Here is a 20,740-nt window from a genome sequence, read left to right on the forward strand (position 1 = left end):
ATCTTGTCGCATGGTTTCTAATGATCACATTCAAAACTACACATTCTTACAGATTTTTGCTCGTTGTAAATCAGATACAGATGAATTAGCACGATACTAGTACATTTATTTGAATTCATTAATGAGAGCGATTACATGTGTGAATTAGTCATACCATCTCTCTATTAATTGTGAAGCTGTGGGTTGTAGATAGTTACTTCAAAAGTAGAAAAATATATGTTATTACTTTTGAGTTTCTAAGCTACTTTAGTGATAAATCACAGGACAACATTGACAACGAGTTTCTGCGCTCCTCTCTGTGTGTGCAATCTTCACGTAATTTGCAGCTACTGTCTGTATGATTGTTCTTTGCCACAATGCAACTGCACGAGTGCGGTAGATATAATATAATCCGATGGTCTAAAATTGCTTGAATGTCCAAACTGGCAAGCCTTAAAACATATGACAAAGTTTAGTGAAGACGCAAGTCTCAAGTGAAAGTGATCTCATTTCAGGGCTCGTGTGTGTTGACTCTGCATTTAAGTTCGCCTGTTGCTTCCATGACACTGACTGGATATATATATATATATATATATATATATATATATATATATATATATATATATATATATATATATATATATATATATATATATATATAATGATTACAATTTATATGTATATATATATATATATATGCATTTCGTCAGTAAAGCCGGTTCCCTGATTACCGCTAAATCGGCATCACCTGCTTTCAAATGAAGCGGCATTTAATAGACAGAGCCATAGTTCACAGATAAGCCTCGCAATATCACGTTCAATATCGACGGCGATTCATATCGATATTGAACGCGATATTTCGTGGCTTATCAGTGAACTACGGCTCTGTCTATTAAATGCCGCTTCATTTGAAAGCAGGTGATGGCGATTTAGCGGCAATCAGGGAACCGGCTTTACTGACGAAATGCGCGTGACAAAAGCATTCGACATATCGCCCCAGCCCTAGTATATATGTATATATAATATATATGAATATATATATTGTACCTATATAATGATTACATTTTTTTGTGGACTATATGGTGATTTTATTTTTGGAGCTTCAAAGACATGGTCACAATATAAACTGTAAAGGAAAAGTTGGAACGAAATCAGGGTCAGTAAATGATGACGGGAATTTTGGGGTGAACCACTGCTTTTATTGCATTCCAAAAAGCATACATTTCAATTAATCTCTTTCTTTTTTTAACCTGTAGGAATTCTAAAGGAAGCCAGAAGTGGAGCACATCAAGTAAGATGTACCGACTGTTGGATTCATTAAACGGAATCAAGTTTGTTTGGAAATAAAATCAGTTGTCCTGTGTGATATGGGAATCACATCCAACAAAAAACCTCTCAGCAGGAAATTAGAGCAACTCCTCCATCCATCTGTCTAGAATCACCATTTTTTATCTACCAGCATCAAACGGAATAAACAAGCACGTCAAAGTACATCCTTTGGATGCCCTTATGGTTGAATAATACCTGCAAAGCATCCAAGTTGAGCATAATTTTGGATTCTTCCGTGTGACTGTGGGCGAACTCTAGTGGTGGCCATGTCTGGTAAGGGCAACCCCAGCCCACACCTCAATGGCTTCCAAATGGCCCACTATTCCTATTTCTTCCCGCACATGCTGGGGGGGCTTTCTCCACCCTCTCTACCCACTCTACCCCTCAGTGGATACAGCACACCTTCACCAGCCAGTGAGTATCACATTGAACTCTTTTAAGATCTCCTGCTCAGTGAAGCATGATTGGTTTTAATGTGTTAGGATTCCATTTTGTGTTGAGCGTTGAGATAAACTGTGATGTTGAGTGCATCACAAAAAGCTTTTATATGACATTCCATTTGTAGTATATTTCTTACACCAGGCTGGTGTACTGCCATTATATGATAGGCTGAGGTGCCTCACATGATTCAAGTTAGCCGCTATAGTTTCTTCAATGTTAGAGCCACAGACCCACTCATCTCCCAATAATAAGACTATTTCTGGTGCTAAGCTAAACATGAAAGTGGATCTTGTGGGCCACAGTTGCCCACCCAGTCCTACACTTTCATTTTACACATGGATCTCCTTGTGTTCACAGTACACTTGGTCACTTGGCAGTGTTGTAGTACTCTGTCTAGAGACTGAGTCTCTATATATTTTTTTTATGTCTTGGTGTATTCAGTAGCATTTGGACATGACCTTGTCTCAGACTCAAGACAGAGTTTGGTCATGAGTACTGCATTTTGTGGTCTGTTCCAATTTGTGTGTCTCTGGACTGAAGCATCCTGTGTATGCGCTGTGGATGTTTGTATGACATTGAGGCAAAACAAGACTTTATTCACTTTATTCTGAATCATTCAGACCATCTTTAGGTCTCTGTCTTGACTCGAACTCAACCTATGCAGGTCTCTGGCTGAACTCTGACTCGAGTGACCTGGTCTCGACTACAACACTGCAATTTGGTGTTAATTACACTGTTGACCCTTCTCTTACCCCTTAACCCACCCTTAAAACTAACAATACCACAAAATCTATCCCTCACCATACCCGTATCCCACCTCAATAGCAGCAAAAGTGTTTTGCAATACAGTATGAACGCAATAAATACATTGTACTTATTTTGTAAGTACATAGTAGTTAAGGACACCTAATATAAAATGTGACCGGTAATGCTTCTTGCCAATAACAAACTTCTTGAAACTAACCTTGCGTCATTGTTTGGACTCTGGATTAGCTGGCGCCTGACTCCAGTTAGCTTTCTGAGACATCATTATACTAAGGATTCGCATTTTTTCACCCTGCACTGTGAATGTTTGCACAGTGTGTTCAGTAAATACATTGCATTGTTTGTGTGTTACAAATTGTTTACTGACAAATGTACGGTGCTGGGATCCAGACTGAATCCTATCAATGTTTGTGATGGTTAATTGAAAACTGCAGGATCAGAGCTCAAGCTGAAATCATTCGAATGTTGTGTTAATGGGTGATGAATCTTGCACTGATGGCTCTTCACAAGAAATGGAATTGCGATACAAATCACTTCCTCTTTCAGGCAAAAGAGTGTGTATATGAGGCTTTTATGGCAAATGATGTTATGTACTGTGTTTACTAAGAGAGGTGCTTCCTTCCCCTTCACAGAACAAACATTTCCTGCCTGTAAACAGACTCACAGACTCAGAGTGCAGGACACAAGCTCTTCCTGTGAGAACACTGCACAGCTTTCCCTTTTACACAAACAGTCATATTACTTTTATTAACCTATTATTAACTACTTTATATTTTTCTGCAATGTATTTTTGGAATGCTAAACTGGACATTTAAAGAGCTGTGCTAGTTTTACATCTCTCCTATCACCATAACTGGATAAATGTGCAGTGTGTGCACACTATTGATTATGTGGCTGTGCCGATTAGTGACGTCATGCCTGTGTTACCCTTGATTTCCAGTTTTATTTTGTAGAAACCATGGAAACACCAAAGACGCTTTAATATATTAATTTATATATTTATTAACAAATATATTAATTAACAACTGTTTGGTTACATTTATAGACAGAAAACTAATTATTGTTATATCTCAACACATTTAGTTTTATTGTTTAAATCTAGTTTTACGGTGGCCGAGAGAGCTCAACGCGCTGCAAATAAAGAAAACATCTTCATCAGTTTGACAACACATGCGCTGCAAACTCCACAACACTTACAAATAGTGAAACGCGCTGCAAATAAAGAAAACATGTGGAGTTTGCAGCGCGTGTGTTGTCAAACTGATGAAGATGTTTTCTTTATTTGCAGCGCGTTTCACTATTTGTAAGTGTTGTGGAGTTTGCAGCGCATGTGTGTTGTCAAACTGATGAAGATGTTTTCTTTATTTGCAGCGCGTTTCACTATTTGTAAGTGTTGTGGAGTTTGCAGCGCATGTGTTGTCAAACTGATGAAGATGTTTTCTTTATTTGCAGCGCGTTTCACTATTTGTAAGTGTTGTGGAGTTTGCAGCGCATGTGTTGTCAAACTGATGAAGATGTTTTCTTTATTTGCAGCGCGTTTCACTATTTGTAAGTGTTGTTGAGTTTGCAGCGCGTGTGTTGTCAAACTGATGAAGATGTTTTCTTTATTTGCAGCGCGTTTCACTATTTGTAAGTGTTGTGGAGTTTGCAGCGCATATGTGTTGTCAAACTGATGAAGATGTTTTCTTTATTTGCAGCGCGTTTCACTATTTGTAAGTGTTGTGGAGTTTGCAGCGCATATGTGTTGTCAAACTGATGAAGATGTTTTCTCATTTGCAGCGCGTTGAGCTCTCTCGGCCACCGTATAGTTTTCTTGATTTTCCGAGAGTACCATGTTTCAACATGCCTTTTTAATAACAGTAATACAGCATTTTCTCCATCATACAATATGTTTTAAAATGAATTGCATGCCATTTATCAGCGCAAGCCACCCAGCATTTATTAATATGATGTTCTAAAATTGATCTGGTTTACTGCAGTGTGCAGCAAGTGTCTCACAGCAGCTGCCGAACATCCATTAACATGATTTCTGCCTGAGTCCCATCCCGATTCTTTTCCACCGGCTGTGAGGTGAAGATGACATCTCCCAAGATTCCGCGCTCAAACTCGGTGTCATCATGCTACGTCTTTGTTTTGAATAGGCGACCTCTAGTGGCAAACATCTACATACTGTGCCTTTAAAGGTGCCCTAGATTCAAAAATTGAATTTACCTCGGCATAGTTAAATAACAAGATTTCAGTTCATGGAAATGACATACAGTGAGTCTCAAACACCATTGTTTCCTCCTCCTTATATAAATCTCATTTGTTTAAAAGACCTCCGAAGAACAGGCGAATCTCAACATAACAGTCGGGGTGTACGCCCCCAATATTTACATATGCCAGCCCATGTCCCCAACATTATGAAAGGCATTATACAAGGGCAGAACGTCTGGATCTGTGCAGAGCTGAATCAACAGACTAGGTAAGCAAGCAAGGACAATAGCAAAAAATGGCAGATGGAGCAATAATAACTGACATGATCCATGATAACATGATATTTTTAGTGATATTTGTAAATTGCCTTTCTAAATGTTTCGTTAGCATGTTGCTAATGTACTGTTGAAAGTGGTTAAAGTTACCATTGTTTCTTACTGTATTCGCGAAGACAAGAGCCGTCGCTATTTTCATTTTTAAGCATTTGCAGTCTGTATAATTCATAAACACAACTTCATTCTTTATAAATCTCTCCAACAGTGTAGCATTAGCCGTTAGCAATGGAGCACCATCAAACTCATACAGAATCAATGTAAACATCAAAATAAACACTGTACTTACGCGATTAGACATGCTGCATGATGAACACTTTGTAAAGATCCATTTTGAGGGTTATATTAGCTGTTTGAACTTTTTTAATGTTGTTTAAGGCAAGGGCAAGCTCTTGGGACGTGGAACACCAGATTTAAAGGGCCACACACCCTGAATCGTCTCATTTCTAATTATGCCCCAAAATAGGCCGTTAAAAAAATGAATTAAAAAAACAATCTATGGGGTATTTTGAGCTGAAACTTCACAGACACATTCAGGGGACAACTTAGATTTATATGACATCTTTTAAAAAAAAGTTCTAGGGCACCTTTAACTAATCATCAAACTAATCATCACACGTGTGCAGTTACTAATTCCAGGTTTTTTTTTTTCTCTCTCTGAAATGTTTCACTTTGAATAGGTTGGCACTGAATAGGTTGTAATTTTTACATTTAAAGGGGACCTATTATGTCCCTTTTTACAAGATGTAATAAAGGTCTCTGGTGTCCCCAGAATATGTCTGTGTCAGCTCAAAATACCCCACAGATCATTTATCATACCATGTTGTAAATGCCCGTTTTTAAGAGAAAACAAAAACATGCTGTTTTCTTGCATGTATCTTTAATAAAATGAGCTGCTGCTCCCCTGTCACTTTCCAGAAGAGAGCAGAGCCTGTATAGCTCATGCCTTGAATACTCTGATAAAAACTAACAAAACATCTGTTTAGTTTTGATTATCTCTATCACAGCCACTCTCTTGTGACATTGCAGTTCTTTGTCATCATGAAAGTTGTTATTTGCATGCGTTTTAAAGCTTCTGATAAATTTCTGATAAATGGTTTTCGCACACATCCGAAGCACACGCACAGAAAGCTGCCTATCAGACAGCACGTCCTATGAGTATTTAAGGGCACCTTTTATGCAAAATTCACTTTCACATTTGGACACAACCACCCTGCAATGATAAAATTACACCCACTCCTTTTTTTAAATCCCCATTAAACCAAAGCAGTCTCATTAGACATGCCGCTCACTGCTCAAGCCCTGCCCACGGTCGCTGACTGACAGTCCTGTATTACCATATTTTCCGCCCTCAGAGAATTGTACGCTGTCCGCTTTTTTCTCTGCGAGCAGCTGTACCGACAACGTCTCGTAAGCAAGAAAATGTCTGCACAAATCATTTCACTTCAGACTGCTTTTGAAAGAGTGTCAATGCAAAGGGACAATGCAAAACAGGTTTTGCTAAAAAAATTGTTACTCAAGGATGGATCAGAACCAACTGTTCGTGATCCAGCTTATAGTCTCCAGAGCGATACTGGTAGGGGAGAGCACATACTTCATTACAGTTTATCGTAGTTGTTTAACAAATATAAAGTTTACCAGTTTATTAAGCACCCCCATCGAGGAAAAAAAAAAAAAAAGGTCTGTATATATGTTAGTTGTAACGAGTGTTTCTGTGTAATTCGATCACTGTGTATGTTAATACAAGGGAAATTCAGATATTGCAATAGGCGTTTTGTTTCCAACATGCTTTAGACCAGTCACAACAGATTGGGCCATCTGACCAATCAGAGCAGAGTAGGCACATGGAAAGGAGGAGCTAAGAGAGACGTGCAATGTATATTATATATGTTTTTTTTTTGAACATGGATGCAGGTAAACCTAATGTAAGAATAGGAGACCTTCAAAACAAAATTAGGGACCTTTCAAATATCATAATAGGGCACTTTAAGTCACATATTAAGTAGAGTTTTATTTGCTGTATTATTATTAGTTGCATTGTTTTTGTTCCAGATGAAAACTGTGCTAATCACAATTTTTTTTTCCCCCTGCCAAACCAGTTCAGTGCAAACTCCACCCTCACAGTAATTCTAAAGATTTTATTGGTCATTTCAATCACAATGCAAAACCCTACCCTACACCCTAACCATAACCAATGAAATTGGCAGCAGGGTGGGATTTGTGCTGAACTTTGTTCTGAAAAAATGTGATGCATTAATAAGTAGAAGCTAACTAGTATTTCAAATGAGTTTTTATGTTGTAATGTAAAACTATGGCAAGAATTTTGTGTATGTGTGTTATTTGCTGTTTTTGGTTGGTGTGTTCTGTGTGTAAATAAATAGCTAGGTGGATGTGGTGAATGTGGTCACTTTAAGGTATGTGTATGTTTGTGTTAGTGGAGCAGGTGGTTTTGCTAGTCTTGGTGGTCCCTGTTGAGAGAGGGTCCATGTGGGTGGTTGAAACCAGACTAAACGTGAAAAGGAACTCTTACACACACAGTCACCATAGTTTATTAATATTGAGAAACTCATGCCTGTCAAAGCAGCTCTCATGTGTTTGTTTTGTTGTTCTGTTTATTTATAGAAGCGTGTTGTTTTTGCATTGCGCAATGCTCTTTTTGTATGTCTTTAAAATTGTATCTGGATTTTTTCAATTTAAAATATTTACTGTGATTTGTGGAGAGTGTTGTTTAACAGCTGTTGGGCGTGTGTTGTGTTAATAAGTGCAGAAGCATCAAGAAATGGATGGTAGACTTGTTTTTGTGGATGGTTTATGGTGTAACTTGAGACACATTGCTGTATATTCACATTACTCATGTTTCATTTAATGCGCACACACACACACATCTTTGAGCAAGTTGCATAAAGAGTGTCAGGTATATGAGACCCTGGCCCATGTCCAAAGTCTCAGTGACCAGTGTGTGTGGTTGGTTGTGGGGAAAAAATGTCTCCACATATGGCAATAACCCAAAAATCCTTGATGTTATGGGGACATTTTTATGTCCCCATGAGGAAAACAGCTTATAAATAAATAAGTAAATAAAAAAACAACTTTTTGAAATTGTAAAAATGTAGAAAGTTTTCTGTGATGGGTATCACGATGAGCAGTGGGAGTTAGATCAGTCGGAATCAGAAATCGATGTAATGAAAGAGGCAACGACGTCAAAGCTGAGAAAGAATATCACTGATCAACTGAATAATATTTGGTCTCAACGTAGCTGTATACATGTAGCCAGGGCCGCGCAGAAGCCTATGAATGATGCTCTTTATTTGTGCCATCACCGTTTAGAGACATCATTGTATGTCCGGTAAAACTGATGTTGTATGGTCAGTGTCGGTCACAGTGCTTTTTAATTGCTTGTTTTTGATCCAGCAATTATTCATTTACACTGCCTAACCCTACCCCTACCCCTAACAACCCTACCCCTAAACCCAGATTGAATTTAGGCTTTAATTCACATATAAACATTGATCAGCGAACAAACAAATGCTCAACTGAACTGGCTTCACGCACGAGAACAAACTTCTTTTTCAAAAGTTCGAAAGGGCTTCGGAACACATGAGAATGAACCTCACTGGTTCTCGTGCACGTCAAACAAACATGCTTGAGCTTCCGTTTACCACAACTGATGTGTGAGTTGATGAATGTTTATATGTGAATAAAAGCCTAAATTCTATCTGTTCATCATATAAAGTGATTGTGTCTCTTCAGAAAATTTGGACTAAACCGCTCAATTCATATGGATTAGTTTTACGATCTCTTTATGAACTTTTTGAAGTGTCAAAATTGGTAGTCAATTTAATCCTCGCCCCAAGCAAAAAAGTGTAACTCTGCCTATGTTTACAACCAATGAAAAAAGTTTATTAAAAGATTTCGTAAGGCTCTCTGATGTAAACCAAAGGTTTGAAACATAGGGGCCCTATCATACATATGGCACAATGCGGCGCCAGGCAGTTAAAACAAGGTGTGTTCAGGTGCATTGTTGGCGCATTACTATTTTGGCAACTGAAATAGACTGTGCCATTGACCAACTGAAAACTGGTCTAAAGTCAATGCCGCAGTATCTGTTTTGTTATTTAAAGAGCGTGTTGGTAATATGCACCTATGTGAGGGTGCACAATGCGCGTACACTCTGCTTATTATACACACAGGGAAGCCCAGCAGCACACAAACATGCCAAATATTAAAAATAAAAGGATTACAATGTAAAAGATTATTATTGTGTGCATAAAGATAAAAATGCTTTGGTGGAATCCTAGATGGTCTGTTTCCTCACTATAGATGCATTCAGCTATCCGCTTGCAAATTCCGCCTTGTAAATTGCGAATACGCCATGGTGCGAGTGCAACTGGATTTTAAAGGGAATGGGAGACGAGACTCTGGTTGGTTTATTGCACGTTATGCCCAAAACACACCTATGACTCATTAATAGAATAGGGACAACCCTTTTAGACAATGCGTCAGGCGCACCAACCATTTTTCCCATCCTTAAACTAGCATACCCATATCGTTATACACATGTGTGTCCTCATAAACCATGTATACAAGAACACACAGAGTTCAGTGTACATCATGTGCTACTGCAGCTGATCTGATGTCATCTGAAACTTTTACCTTAAGCCTACACTGACTTCTGGCTCCAAGAAAATCTGACTCTCAATGACCTAAGTCTGGATGTAATTACATGGCACTTTTTTTCCAGGCCAAAGATATATATGAGAAGTATCTTGAATGCATGCTGTAATTCATGCTGAATGGTTGCTTTATCATCTGTCATATGAATAAATGTAATGTGTAAATATATTTAAAAAAATCATTACCTGATCACAGCAGATGTTTTCCTTATAGTAGACTGTTTGTATGTCTTTGGATTAAATTGCTCACATCACTTACATCATTCCTTAATCAAGCACAATAAGACAAGATTTCAGCAACAAGCTATTTGTCGCTTCACACCAAAGCAAATAATATTAATAATAATATGACACAACCAATTAAAAAGTATGACACAACCAATTAAAAAAAAAGCCATTCAGGGGTGCATTTTCAGTACAACCACATAACTTGCTGCTTAACCCCCATAGTGCGATTCATTATTGGAGAAATAAACTAGTTAGTCACATTTTTTGAAAAAACAGTTACATGGTCACACCTCTGTCATTTGAATTGTTGGTTCAACAATATAGGGCTGTTGTTAATGATGTGAAACATGTCACATACTGTGAATGTAGAGATTGCATGATGATGGAGAATATAACAAAAACAGTTGGGGAGGGTGGGAGGGAGGGAGGAGCCAGGGTGGAGAAGATGATTGGAGGAGACTGCTGAAGACCCCAAGCACAGCCAGGACAAACGTCCATGGCGGAACAGATGATGGGAGGAGCCAGGGTCAGATGTCCAGCTACCAAAGATGGAGCTAGGAGAGTTGGAGACCCAGGCAGAGCTGAGGAGACACAGAGACTGGGCAGCATGGAGCCATGGTGACAAACAGCTGTGGTGAAACCAGAGCGCTGGAGGACTGAGGTGGAGCTGGTGGAACTGAGGACCAAGGCGGAGCCGGAAAGAAGGCGCAGCCCGATAGAGCCAAAGGGTTGGAGGGATGAAGCTGAAGACCCAGAAGTCTGTTTCGCAGGCAGAGTGATGATTTACCAAGGCAGAAACAGATGGCTGAGGGAGCCCAGATGTGCCATAAGGACGACGGTCCCAGGTGGAGCAGACTTGTCGATTGGCCGAGGTGGAGTGACTACCTTGGAGGCCCAAGGCAGAGACAGGGGATCCACGTGCCTAGGTGGAGCTGGAGACTCAGAAGCCCGAGTGCAGTTAACAGAGGAGAAAATGAGGGACTAAAGGAAGCCAGCGGAGGCGGGAGAGGGAAGCTGGGTGGGACCATCACTGATGAAGAAGACTTGGAGATGGGAGGGACCAGTGGAAATGCAGGAGACTTGGAGCTGGGTGGGACCAGCGGAGACACAGGAGACTTGGAGCTGGGAGCTATCAGTGGCGATGGGAGGCTTTGGGAGATTTCCGCTTTTAAATCTTCAAATAACTTTACTGAGGCCAGACTAAGCTCAGTCTTAGCAGTAGTATGGGCGGGGCTTCAATCCATTCCCTTGAACTCCACAAGGACACCCACTGGGACGGTCAATATTGCTGGCTTACTCACCTGGTCAGACACACTGTTAGATTCGGGCTCCGGGGCGATGTTATGCTCAGGCAACGGCTTTGGGGTTGGCATTGAGGTAGGCTCGAGCTCTGGGTCCAGAATGGGGCTGGTGTCGTCTTTCTTTTCAGCACAGATGGTGTAGGAAGATCCACATCTCACCAGCACCCATTTAAAGTATTCTGATAAGCTCCCTTAAGGACCTTGCATGGGCAGGTGTGCCTTGGATCGCTCACTGTGGCTGGTGTAATAAGAGACACAAGGTGAGCGGTCAGGGTAGTGAATTAAGCATGCTAGATCTATGAAATCCCTCATGTGGTCCTCGAAGAAAATGCTCCTCCTGTTCCATTAGGAGAAGACGGACTGCAGGAATGTCCATCCTTTCTGTTCTTTTGTTTCGGTGTTCTGTCACCTACTGTGGCTGTAGAGATCACATGATGATGGAGAATTGAACAAAAACAGTCTTTAATCAGAAATTCAACAAAATAAAACACAGGAGATTACAGGAAAAAGCTTAACAAAACAGCCACGTATAATATAGACCACAATCAGTAACCGAGGAAACTAACTAGTGGCAGGAAAATGGGAAGAAAGAAACAGGTAAAGGAACTAGAACTAAACCAAAACAGAACATACACATGACAAAATGCAGGTGGTGGAGTAATAACTTCTGCCAATTAAGATTCGAGATTGCAATTAAAGTCAAATTATTATAGTTTATGGATGCAAACATCAAAAAGCCAATCATTTATTTTAATAACGCTGACATGCAGTTTGCAATTTAACACCTTTGTATATGTGGTTCATATACGTTCATATATATGTGGTAGCTATCTCCCCAATGTAATTCCGTAACAAATGCTGCTGTAACGAACATGACATCTGAGGACTTCACTACTTTTGTTTCCCATTGTTTTCCTTTTTTGATGTTGATTCATTGTGGGTTCCTCCATCATACTCTGTGTGCATTTATGCAAGTGCAAACACTAAAATGATACGCTAAAATATGAATGAGATAGAATGTACTGCATGTTAGCTTGCCTATTGTGCCCAAGATCATAATCTATGTAAGTCCATATTAACAAGAAACTATCCTTCTAAATACAGGTCGAAAGTTCCAACCACACAAGTTTGCAACTATGGTTTTGGAAAATTGTTTAACTATGTTGATATAACATAAGAACTTGTGATCAGAGTTTGCTGTTGCAACACACTGAAGAGCTTAAACCTATATATATACCCATTTCCTTGACTTCCATGATATTTCACCAGATGCTATGTTTTATATGGTTTTCTTGTGGAACTTAAGGGATTTGTCATTTAATATGTGGTTCTAAAGTTCCACAGTCTCTCCTTGTCCATGTTTGATGTTTAATATACATGAGGAGTGCTACTTCGGGCTAATGAGATTTCAGTGTTGGCAGGGCTGCACAATGTGATTCCACAGAAACAGAAACCAAGTGATCAAGAAATGGTAGTGTTACTTGTCATTAGGGGTGTGACGAGACAGGTAGCTCATGAGACGAGACGAGACTTGATATTGAGTTTACGAGAACGAGACGAGACAAGATTTGGTAATGCTTTAGATTACAGCCCGGAAAGTACTGCATGATTACAAAGAATTTACAGCGTAACTTTCAATAATTATAGTGTAACTATACAGTAAGTATGTGTAAGTATAGGGAAACAATATGCAAAGTCTTGGGAATAAAGAGGTGATAGACAGCAATCTTATGTTTGGGATCAATTTAGCGAGAAAGTGCACTGATTAAGTAGTTTCAAGGCAAGTAGAAAGAACTATTGCAATCTTTTTTAATACACAGGGAAATATGCTTTTGTTTCATGTAGTTACAGGGTAAGTATGACATTACGGGCCGTAAATTAAAGTGGTGCTTGTTACACTCTTGTTTCATGTAGTTACAGGGTAAGTAATTAAAACTTTATTAAAAACAGGTCTACAACACTTATTATTCATTTTTTTAAATCAACTTTTCATTTCAAATTCTAAAGTCCTGACAGAAAGTAACAAGTTTTGTCCATTTTTAGGTTGTTGTTGTTTCTCGCTTGGCTTCCTCCTGCTCTCATTTCTCAACTGATGAATCTTAAGAAGGAATCCCATTGCTATTCTGTATTATAAGAAAATACAGTACACCCCGAAATTTTCTCATGGTTTAGGCTATTCATCTTTTTGCTTCTGACCAACTGTCACCAGCGCTTGCATGAGAGTAGACTTTGCGTTCGTCGAAGCACATTGAAATGAGCAACGTGAAGCTTTCATGACGTTCTCGCGGGAGATTCATTGGAAACTTGCACGAGAACTGCCATCTTGTTTGTTTCTCATTATCATTATCTGTTATTCTGTGTATTTTGTTGTGAGTATTAATAAAAAACAAAATAAAAATTTAATTTTTATTTAATTAATAAAAATAGTCATTGATTTGTTAGTTCATGATAGTTCACAATGCATTAACTAATGTTAACAAATGAAACCTTACTGTTTGTGCTTAATAAGATTAAGAGAAAACTGTTATTCATTTTTATGGTAACACTTTACATCAAGTGCAACCATCACACTCTCAATATTCAAAGTGCAAATAAAACAAAATTTTTCTTTGATACAGAGCTAAGAGATGGTTACAACTACACTGCCCAGCCTAAAATAGCTTTCATATTGAGAGATATTTGCATTCATCAGGGAGCCACTTTCAAAATGCGGGGTATTGAAATTGCGTTTGAATGCGCGCTCGCGTTTACTTTCACTTTCGGCAATTGTGCGTACTCTGTAAATATGGAGCGGCAGTGACCGTTATCCAACTTAATTAAATGTTTTTTATTTAAATACAAAGCAAAACAACAGTGGATGCGTAATGTATACGTAGCGTGGCATATTATTTCCTTATCATCCTAACCACTCTGTCATGGCAATATCACAAGACTACTTTTTGCCTCGACGAGAAATCTCGTCACATTTTAGTCTGGCGAAATATCATGACACGAGATCTCGTCACACCCCTGCTTGTCATGGTCAGGCCTGATTAGTGCCTTTCACGGCAAGAGAGTTCCCTTGCTGACCATCCTAAGAATACACTCAAGCAGCTATGTTCAGTCAAACAAGTATTATAGCTGGACAGTACAAATACAGCATACATCTAATTGAATGGGGAAATACTGATATTTTAAATCAGAAATAAAATTTTCTGGTTGGTTTACGCAGTGCACACATGTGCAGAGTAGAGCGAAGGCTAAGTGCAAGTTTTACTCGAGATTTAGGTGAAGACCAGGCAGCTAATTTGCAGAGCGCTAATTGTTTCTTTTGTTTGAAAGTTGTGATTTACTTTACTAGAGCTGCCATATTGGGCCTTCAACTTTCTTCCATTCATTATAAAACCAGTGGTCAACACTGGTGCATAGAATTGATAGAATCACCATCCATCTTAGAGTTCTGTTGTAAATTTGTCTTCAGTCTCGTCATCTCTGGGTTTGAGTTTGAGTTGTAAGGCCAATCCTGAATGGTGAAGATCAGGTGAGCTTGTCCTTAGAGACCTAAAGGTGAAGGATCACTCTGGGGCACTCGTAAACCTGTAAACCTGCCAAACAAACAATTTTCTGTCTCTCTCTTCTCTCATCCATCATTTGGCCATTCCCTTCAGAGACAAGAAGCAAGATGCAGGAGTGAGAGACGAGAGCTCCGAGGCACTCTAAATCTCTAGCAACCTTCACTAAAGAATCAACCGCCAGAGGAGGGAATTCTCACTATCAGCCTGCTCTTCCACTGCATTCACCGCACCTTCCTCCTCAGTGAGGATGTTCTGAAAATGAGAGAAAGAAAGAGAGATGAAGTTAAAACTTCCTGAAAGGGGCCAAAGCAAACAGTCCAAGTGTGGAATGCTGGGAACCTCGATGTTTGCACAGATCTGACTCAAACTCTCCAGTCTGAATAAAAACAGCCATGGAAAACAAAGGATTTGGTTGTGACATTCGCTGTCGAGCTGGAGATTATGTGTCATTATGTTCCAAAATGCATCATAGTGCTCATATGTAATGTGCAGCTTTTTCACAAGTGGCACTATTAGCGAACACTAGCATAAAATCTTTCTCTTTGAGGTCAATTACGAAGCAACAGTATGAAGAGAGTTTTGCTGAACACGTTAGTCATAGTTAAAATGACAACCTGTTTATAGCTAGCTCTCTGAATGAGGTTTGTTACTGCCACTGTAACGTCACATGTGGCTGCATTTTATGTACAGCGAGTGCACTATTATTCGTGTTTGTGTTTGCGTATTTGTGTAAAATATGTTTCTGGCCTAACACTGACTGTCCTCTAAGCATTTGTAATACACTGGAAAGTAAAACATCTGTTGTGAATCTGAAAAAGACAAATTTTTTAATTTAAAGCCCTTGAAACAACTCAACAAAAAAATATATTGTGCTTGTGTTTTGATAAGATCGCAAAATTGATTGTATCTTGGTACTTTTTCAGTTATTGCTAATAACATAGTACAGCATACTCAAAGCTACAAAAGAGTTTGATAGTACATGCCAAAACTATCAAATGGTTTTGGTTAGCTATTTTTGTTGACATCTATTAAACCTTTATAAGACAATAAGGGAATTTTGGTCATAAAGGTTGTCTTAAAGTCTGTATGTTTAGATATCATTTACATTTGATTTTATGATAGCATATGATCCAGCTCTGGGACAAGAAATTAATAATCCTAAACTCTAAAAAATGCTGGGTTGTTTCAACCCAAATTTTGGGTCAAATATGGACAAACCCAGCCGTTAGGTTAAATTTTTTAAATAAATTTTAAACCCAACGTTTGGATTTGTCCATATTTGACCCAAACTTGGCTTAAAACAACCCAGCATTTTTTAAGAGTGTAGTTTTGAGTTAAAGTTTGTTGTCAGTTCACCCAAGTGGATCACCTTTGGACCACTCACCAGACATCCTGATGCATTTATACACTTAAGCCAGAAAGTATACTTAGGGTTTTTATGTGTAAGATAAGTTACAGTTTGTGTTATTTCATCATCAGTATTGTACGGTGGGCTCTACAAATATTGTCTCCCTTGGTAAATATGAGCAAAACTGACTGTGTAAATTTGTTTTTGCAATTTCTCCTTTTAGTCTTTCATTCAGAATACTCAAAAAAATTGAACCTTTAATTAAAGTCAAATAGTTGAAGGAAAAAAATCGTAAAGCAAATACGTTTTTTTCTGAAATGTATTCCACAATTAGTGGCACTCCTTCATTTAATGCATTGCGCAACTTCCCTTTGCCAAGATAACAGCTCTGGATCTTCTCCTATAATGCATAATAAGGTTGATGAACATATGGCAAGTGATCTGGACCCATTCCTACATACAAAATCTCTCCAGATCCTTCAGATTCAGAGGTCCATTCTTGTTTTCTTCTGATCCTGCAGGTTTTTTATTGGGTTTTGGTCAGGGGACTGCTATGTCCATGGCCAAACCTTCATTCTGTGGTTAGTTAACTGTTCTGTTGTTTATTTTGAGATGTGCTTTGGATCATTGTCATGCTGGAAGATCCAACCACAGCCCAGTTTAAGCTTCCTGACAGGGTCATTCAGATGTTCATCTGCTAGTACTTGATTGTTGTGGATATATAGGTGAGGTCTGATCATAGTTAGGTCAGAGACTTTCTGACCTCAAGACCCAACCAGTATCTGTAATTCTCCAACTTCCTTATCCTTACAGTTTGTTTGGCGACTCAAACCACGAGTTCAAACATGACTTATCACTTAAGTGTTCCTGATCACTAAGGTGAACTTAAAACCATACTATATGAATGGTAATATACTTCAGTTAGACTTTTACTGATTAGAATTTGTACCAATACACCCCTGTACCAATAATTGTGGCACACATATTTTGTAGAAAATCATATTCATTTAATTTATTTCACATTTATATTTTGTGTGAATTAACTTCAAATAAATAGACCACAAGACCGCCTTCCGTATTCAACTTACAAAAAACTTGAATTTGAATACGGAAGTTGTAGGACATAGTTTAAGCCTTTTGAACTCTGAGAGGTGTTACACGTTATACAGAAGGCGATCTGGCGGAAGCTAGATATTTTATTTTATAACTTGTTAAATATGGATATTTTTCTTACACAAATGCATTATTTCACTTCAGAAGGCCTTTATTAACCCCCAGAGCCATGCGGAGCACGTTTATGATAGATGGATGCACTGTCTTGAGGTTCAATCTCATTGGTCCCATTCACTGCCATTATAAGGTTCGATGTGTCAGGATATTTAATAATATAACTCCAATTGTGTTCATCAGTAAGAAGAAGAAAGTCATAAACATCTAGGATGGCTTGAGGGCGAGTAAAGCTTGGGGTACTTTTTATTTTAAAGTGAACTAATCCTTTAAGGGTACATGTTACTACTCTAAGGTAATAATTTGCATTTTTTAGGGGTAGATAAGGTACAAAGTTGTCCCTTTAAGGCAGGGGTGGGTAGCTCTGGCCCTTGTATTCTATTGTCCTGCAAAGTTAACATCAAACATATTTAAAATATATTCTAAAGCAGGGGTGTCCAATCATTCTCCTAGGAGGGTAACTGTCCTGCAGAGTTTAGCTTCAACCCCAGTTGAACACACCAGTTACTCAAGGTCTAGAAACTTTTACTATTAACTTTTAGTAGAAACTTACAGGCAGGTGTGTTGGGGCAAGTTAGAGCTATTCTCTACTTAACAATAGCCCTCCAGGAGCTGGTTTGGAGTCTGGTGTCCAGTCCTGCTGCTGCAGTGCTATTATCTTTCAGAGTTTAGCTCCAATACTACATAAAAACACCCAAACCTGCTATCCAGAGCACTGATCAGGGAGTTGCCAATGTAAAAGGCTGTTTCAAAAAATCCTTCCACATTCGTTCTTTAAGAATTCCACAATGCACTCCAAAAAGCTGGTGAGCTTTAACACCAACTATATTCCCTTACTGGAAAATGTCACATTTTCTAAAGTGTGGAAATTAAATTGCACCAACCTACTCAATAGACATCATGACACACCTTTGAAGATTTGAAAAGAGAAACCATTATTTAATTATATTTAAGCATACAGAGACTTTGAAAAACAGTAGTAAATATAATATAGCTAACTGTCAGATTAGCTTACACACTGTTAGCCCGGATAAGTTGAATTTACTTAAAAAATTTGAGGAAACTGGTTGCCCTAAAAAAATTAAGTAATGATTAAGTAATGTGAACTTAATAATTCGAGTTCATTTAACTTAAAATGTTTTGTAATATTAATTATTTTGTAGTCATTACAACTAGTATATTTAAGTTCAATGTACTAAGCAAGTTAACTTGCCACCAATCAAAATTCATCCATGCGTCCCATCATGCATTGCTGCATGAATAAATTATGAGCTGAATTGTCTTAGTAATTTTCTTTATTCTCACTATTTAAATTTTGCTGTTTTTCTGTGACTTTTTAGTAGCTTGTTTTCTAATGTTCAGAGTTGATCTGTTTATCAGAACATGTTGCTTGTCACCGTCGTTGAGATTTACAGGCTGATTCTTGATGTCTGTGTGTGCCTAAAAAAAAGAAAAAAAAAAAATATATATATATATATATTTTTTTTTTTTTTTTTTTTTTTTTTTTGTGATAAGGACAACTTAAAAAAAAAAAAAAAAAAATTGTATTGTAGAAGTTGATCCTCCGCTGTAGAATCACAGTGCTTCTGTAATCAATAATGTAAATCTAACTTAGAGATTGGGCTCTAAATGAGTTTGATTCAGATCAAATAATGATTATGTGAAAACATAACCAACATCACCTGATCATCTTTTAACTTTGCTTGTCTGGTTGGTTTTAATGCAGTTAAAACTGCCCAAACAAAATCTAATATTAAAAAGTTAAGGGTCAAGAGCTCAACTAAAACAAACCCTGACCCTCGATGATGGTAACTTAAAAATTGTGATTTTCTCCTTTGGTGAAAAACTATAAAAAGGTAAATGTTAGGAAAAAAATGTCTGTAGAACAGCCAAAACAAATGTTCCAACTGCTCATCAACAGCTCCTTGAATTCATACACACCACGACAAAATGGCGTCATTACCTGCCGCAAACCAGTGTGAAGGAGGCGTGGTCAGGAGAAAAACTTCATAATTTAAGTGCATTTAACTTACATTTATTAACACATTCAAATACACCCACAAATTAGTAGAATTTACTTATATTTTATAAGTAATGCAACCAAACTTAAATATTTTAAGTATATTGTAATTATATTTTTAAGTAAATATAAAATCCGGGCTAAGAGTGCATTTATAATAATAATGTATGGCTGAAATGTTGCAAAGATATGTAACAAGCAAAGTATTTTTTTTTTTTATATATATATATAATTTTTCCAAACTTGCTCCTGGAGGACAAACTTCTTGCAGATTTTAGCTCCAACTTGCCCAAATAGGCCAATTTCACAAGAATCAAAAATGACGTCATGCTAGGTGAAGTTAGTTCTACCAGAAAGTCTCGGGAAGCAAAGAAATGTTTGAATATGATTTATTCAACAGTTTGAATGTAAATATCAATGATAAATGATAAAGTTCTTTGGCGTAGGCCCCGTCCATAGTACAATCCGGAGAGTAGCAGACATTTGCAGATCCTGCCTTAAGATGAAGGCAGGGGTGGAGCCTACCCCCGATGTATAGACAGGGACCGACCTGGTGGTGGTGGGGAGGATGGGGGTGAACGCCGGCGATGGTATCTGCGAACACAATAGTGGATGGGAACAGAACTTATATGCTCAGGTGACGTGTAATGATTGGTTAGATAATGAGCAATGACGTGCATTAGAGTCTTCCGGGTAGATCTTCCGCTAAACGCTCCCATTTCCACTACGGGTCTGCGGTTATTACATTTGATAAGATGCTCTTTTCTTAAATATCACTTCTTACCTTTTCTTTTTTGTCTATTTTCCAAGCTGCTGTTGTATACTCTACAAAGATATTAATTTGTGCTTGTTTGTGACTATACAGCCACTCAAATTTACCGGCGGGTGGCTTTAATTCACCGGCTGTTGTGTCACAGAAAATGCTCATGTGCGTGACCCGTGCTGGGAAAGTGAGTCGGAATGTGCACAGGCTAATTTCGAACTACAGGCAAAACAAGTGAAAAATTTTAATTTTGGTTGAAATTGAGGTTTTCACAAAAATTTGTTCATTAAGCCCTCGTCTAGCGATCCCAATGCTCTAAATAGCAATTAAACATCTAAAAGTATCTTTATTTGTACATTTTCTGAGAGGAGTACCATTTTTCACTGCTTGCTTCTCAACGACTGCCGCTTCCCCTCAGCACCAAGTTTGGTATCGTTGTAAAGCGCAGCATTCCAACTTTGTGAATACTCATAGCATATTCTCGATGGTATGAGTCTGAACCAATGAAATTTGATTTTCACACTCATGCTGATGTAAACAAAATGATTTTACTCGTGCTGACTGACGGATCCAAAGTGCGCGCA

General features: G+C 38.2%; 1 protein-coding gene across 3 annotated transcripts in view; it reads left to right on the plus strand.

Moving 5' to 3' along the window:
• raraa (retinoic acid receptor, alpha a) overlaps positions 1 to 20,740 on the plus strand; it is a 209,159-nt gene that overhangs the window by 107,949 nt on the left and 80,470 nt on the right. For all 3 annotated transcript variants that reach the window (XM_067369038.1, XM_067369039.1, XM_067369040.1), the window contains one exon: positions 1,236 to 1,722. In XM_067369038.1, coding sequence (XP_067225139.1) covers positions 1,575 to 1,722 — 148 coding nt within the window. In that variant the 5' untranslated portion in view covers positions 1,236 to 1,574. The remainder of the gene's footprint in view (positions 1 to 1,235; positions 1,723 to 20,740) is intronic.

Source organism: Chanodichthys erythropterus, chromosome 19 (genome assembly GCF_024489055.1).
Source record: "Chanodichthys erythropterus isolate Z2021 chromosome 19, ASM2448905v1, whole genome shotgun sequence".
Classification (NCBI taxonomy): Eukaryota; Metazoa; Chordata; class Actinopteri; order Cypriniformes; family Xenocyprididae; genus Chanodichthys; species Chanodichthys erythropterus.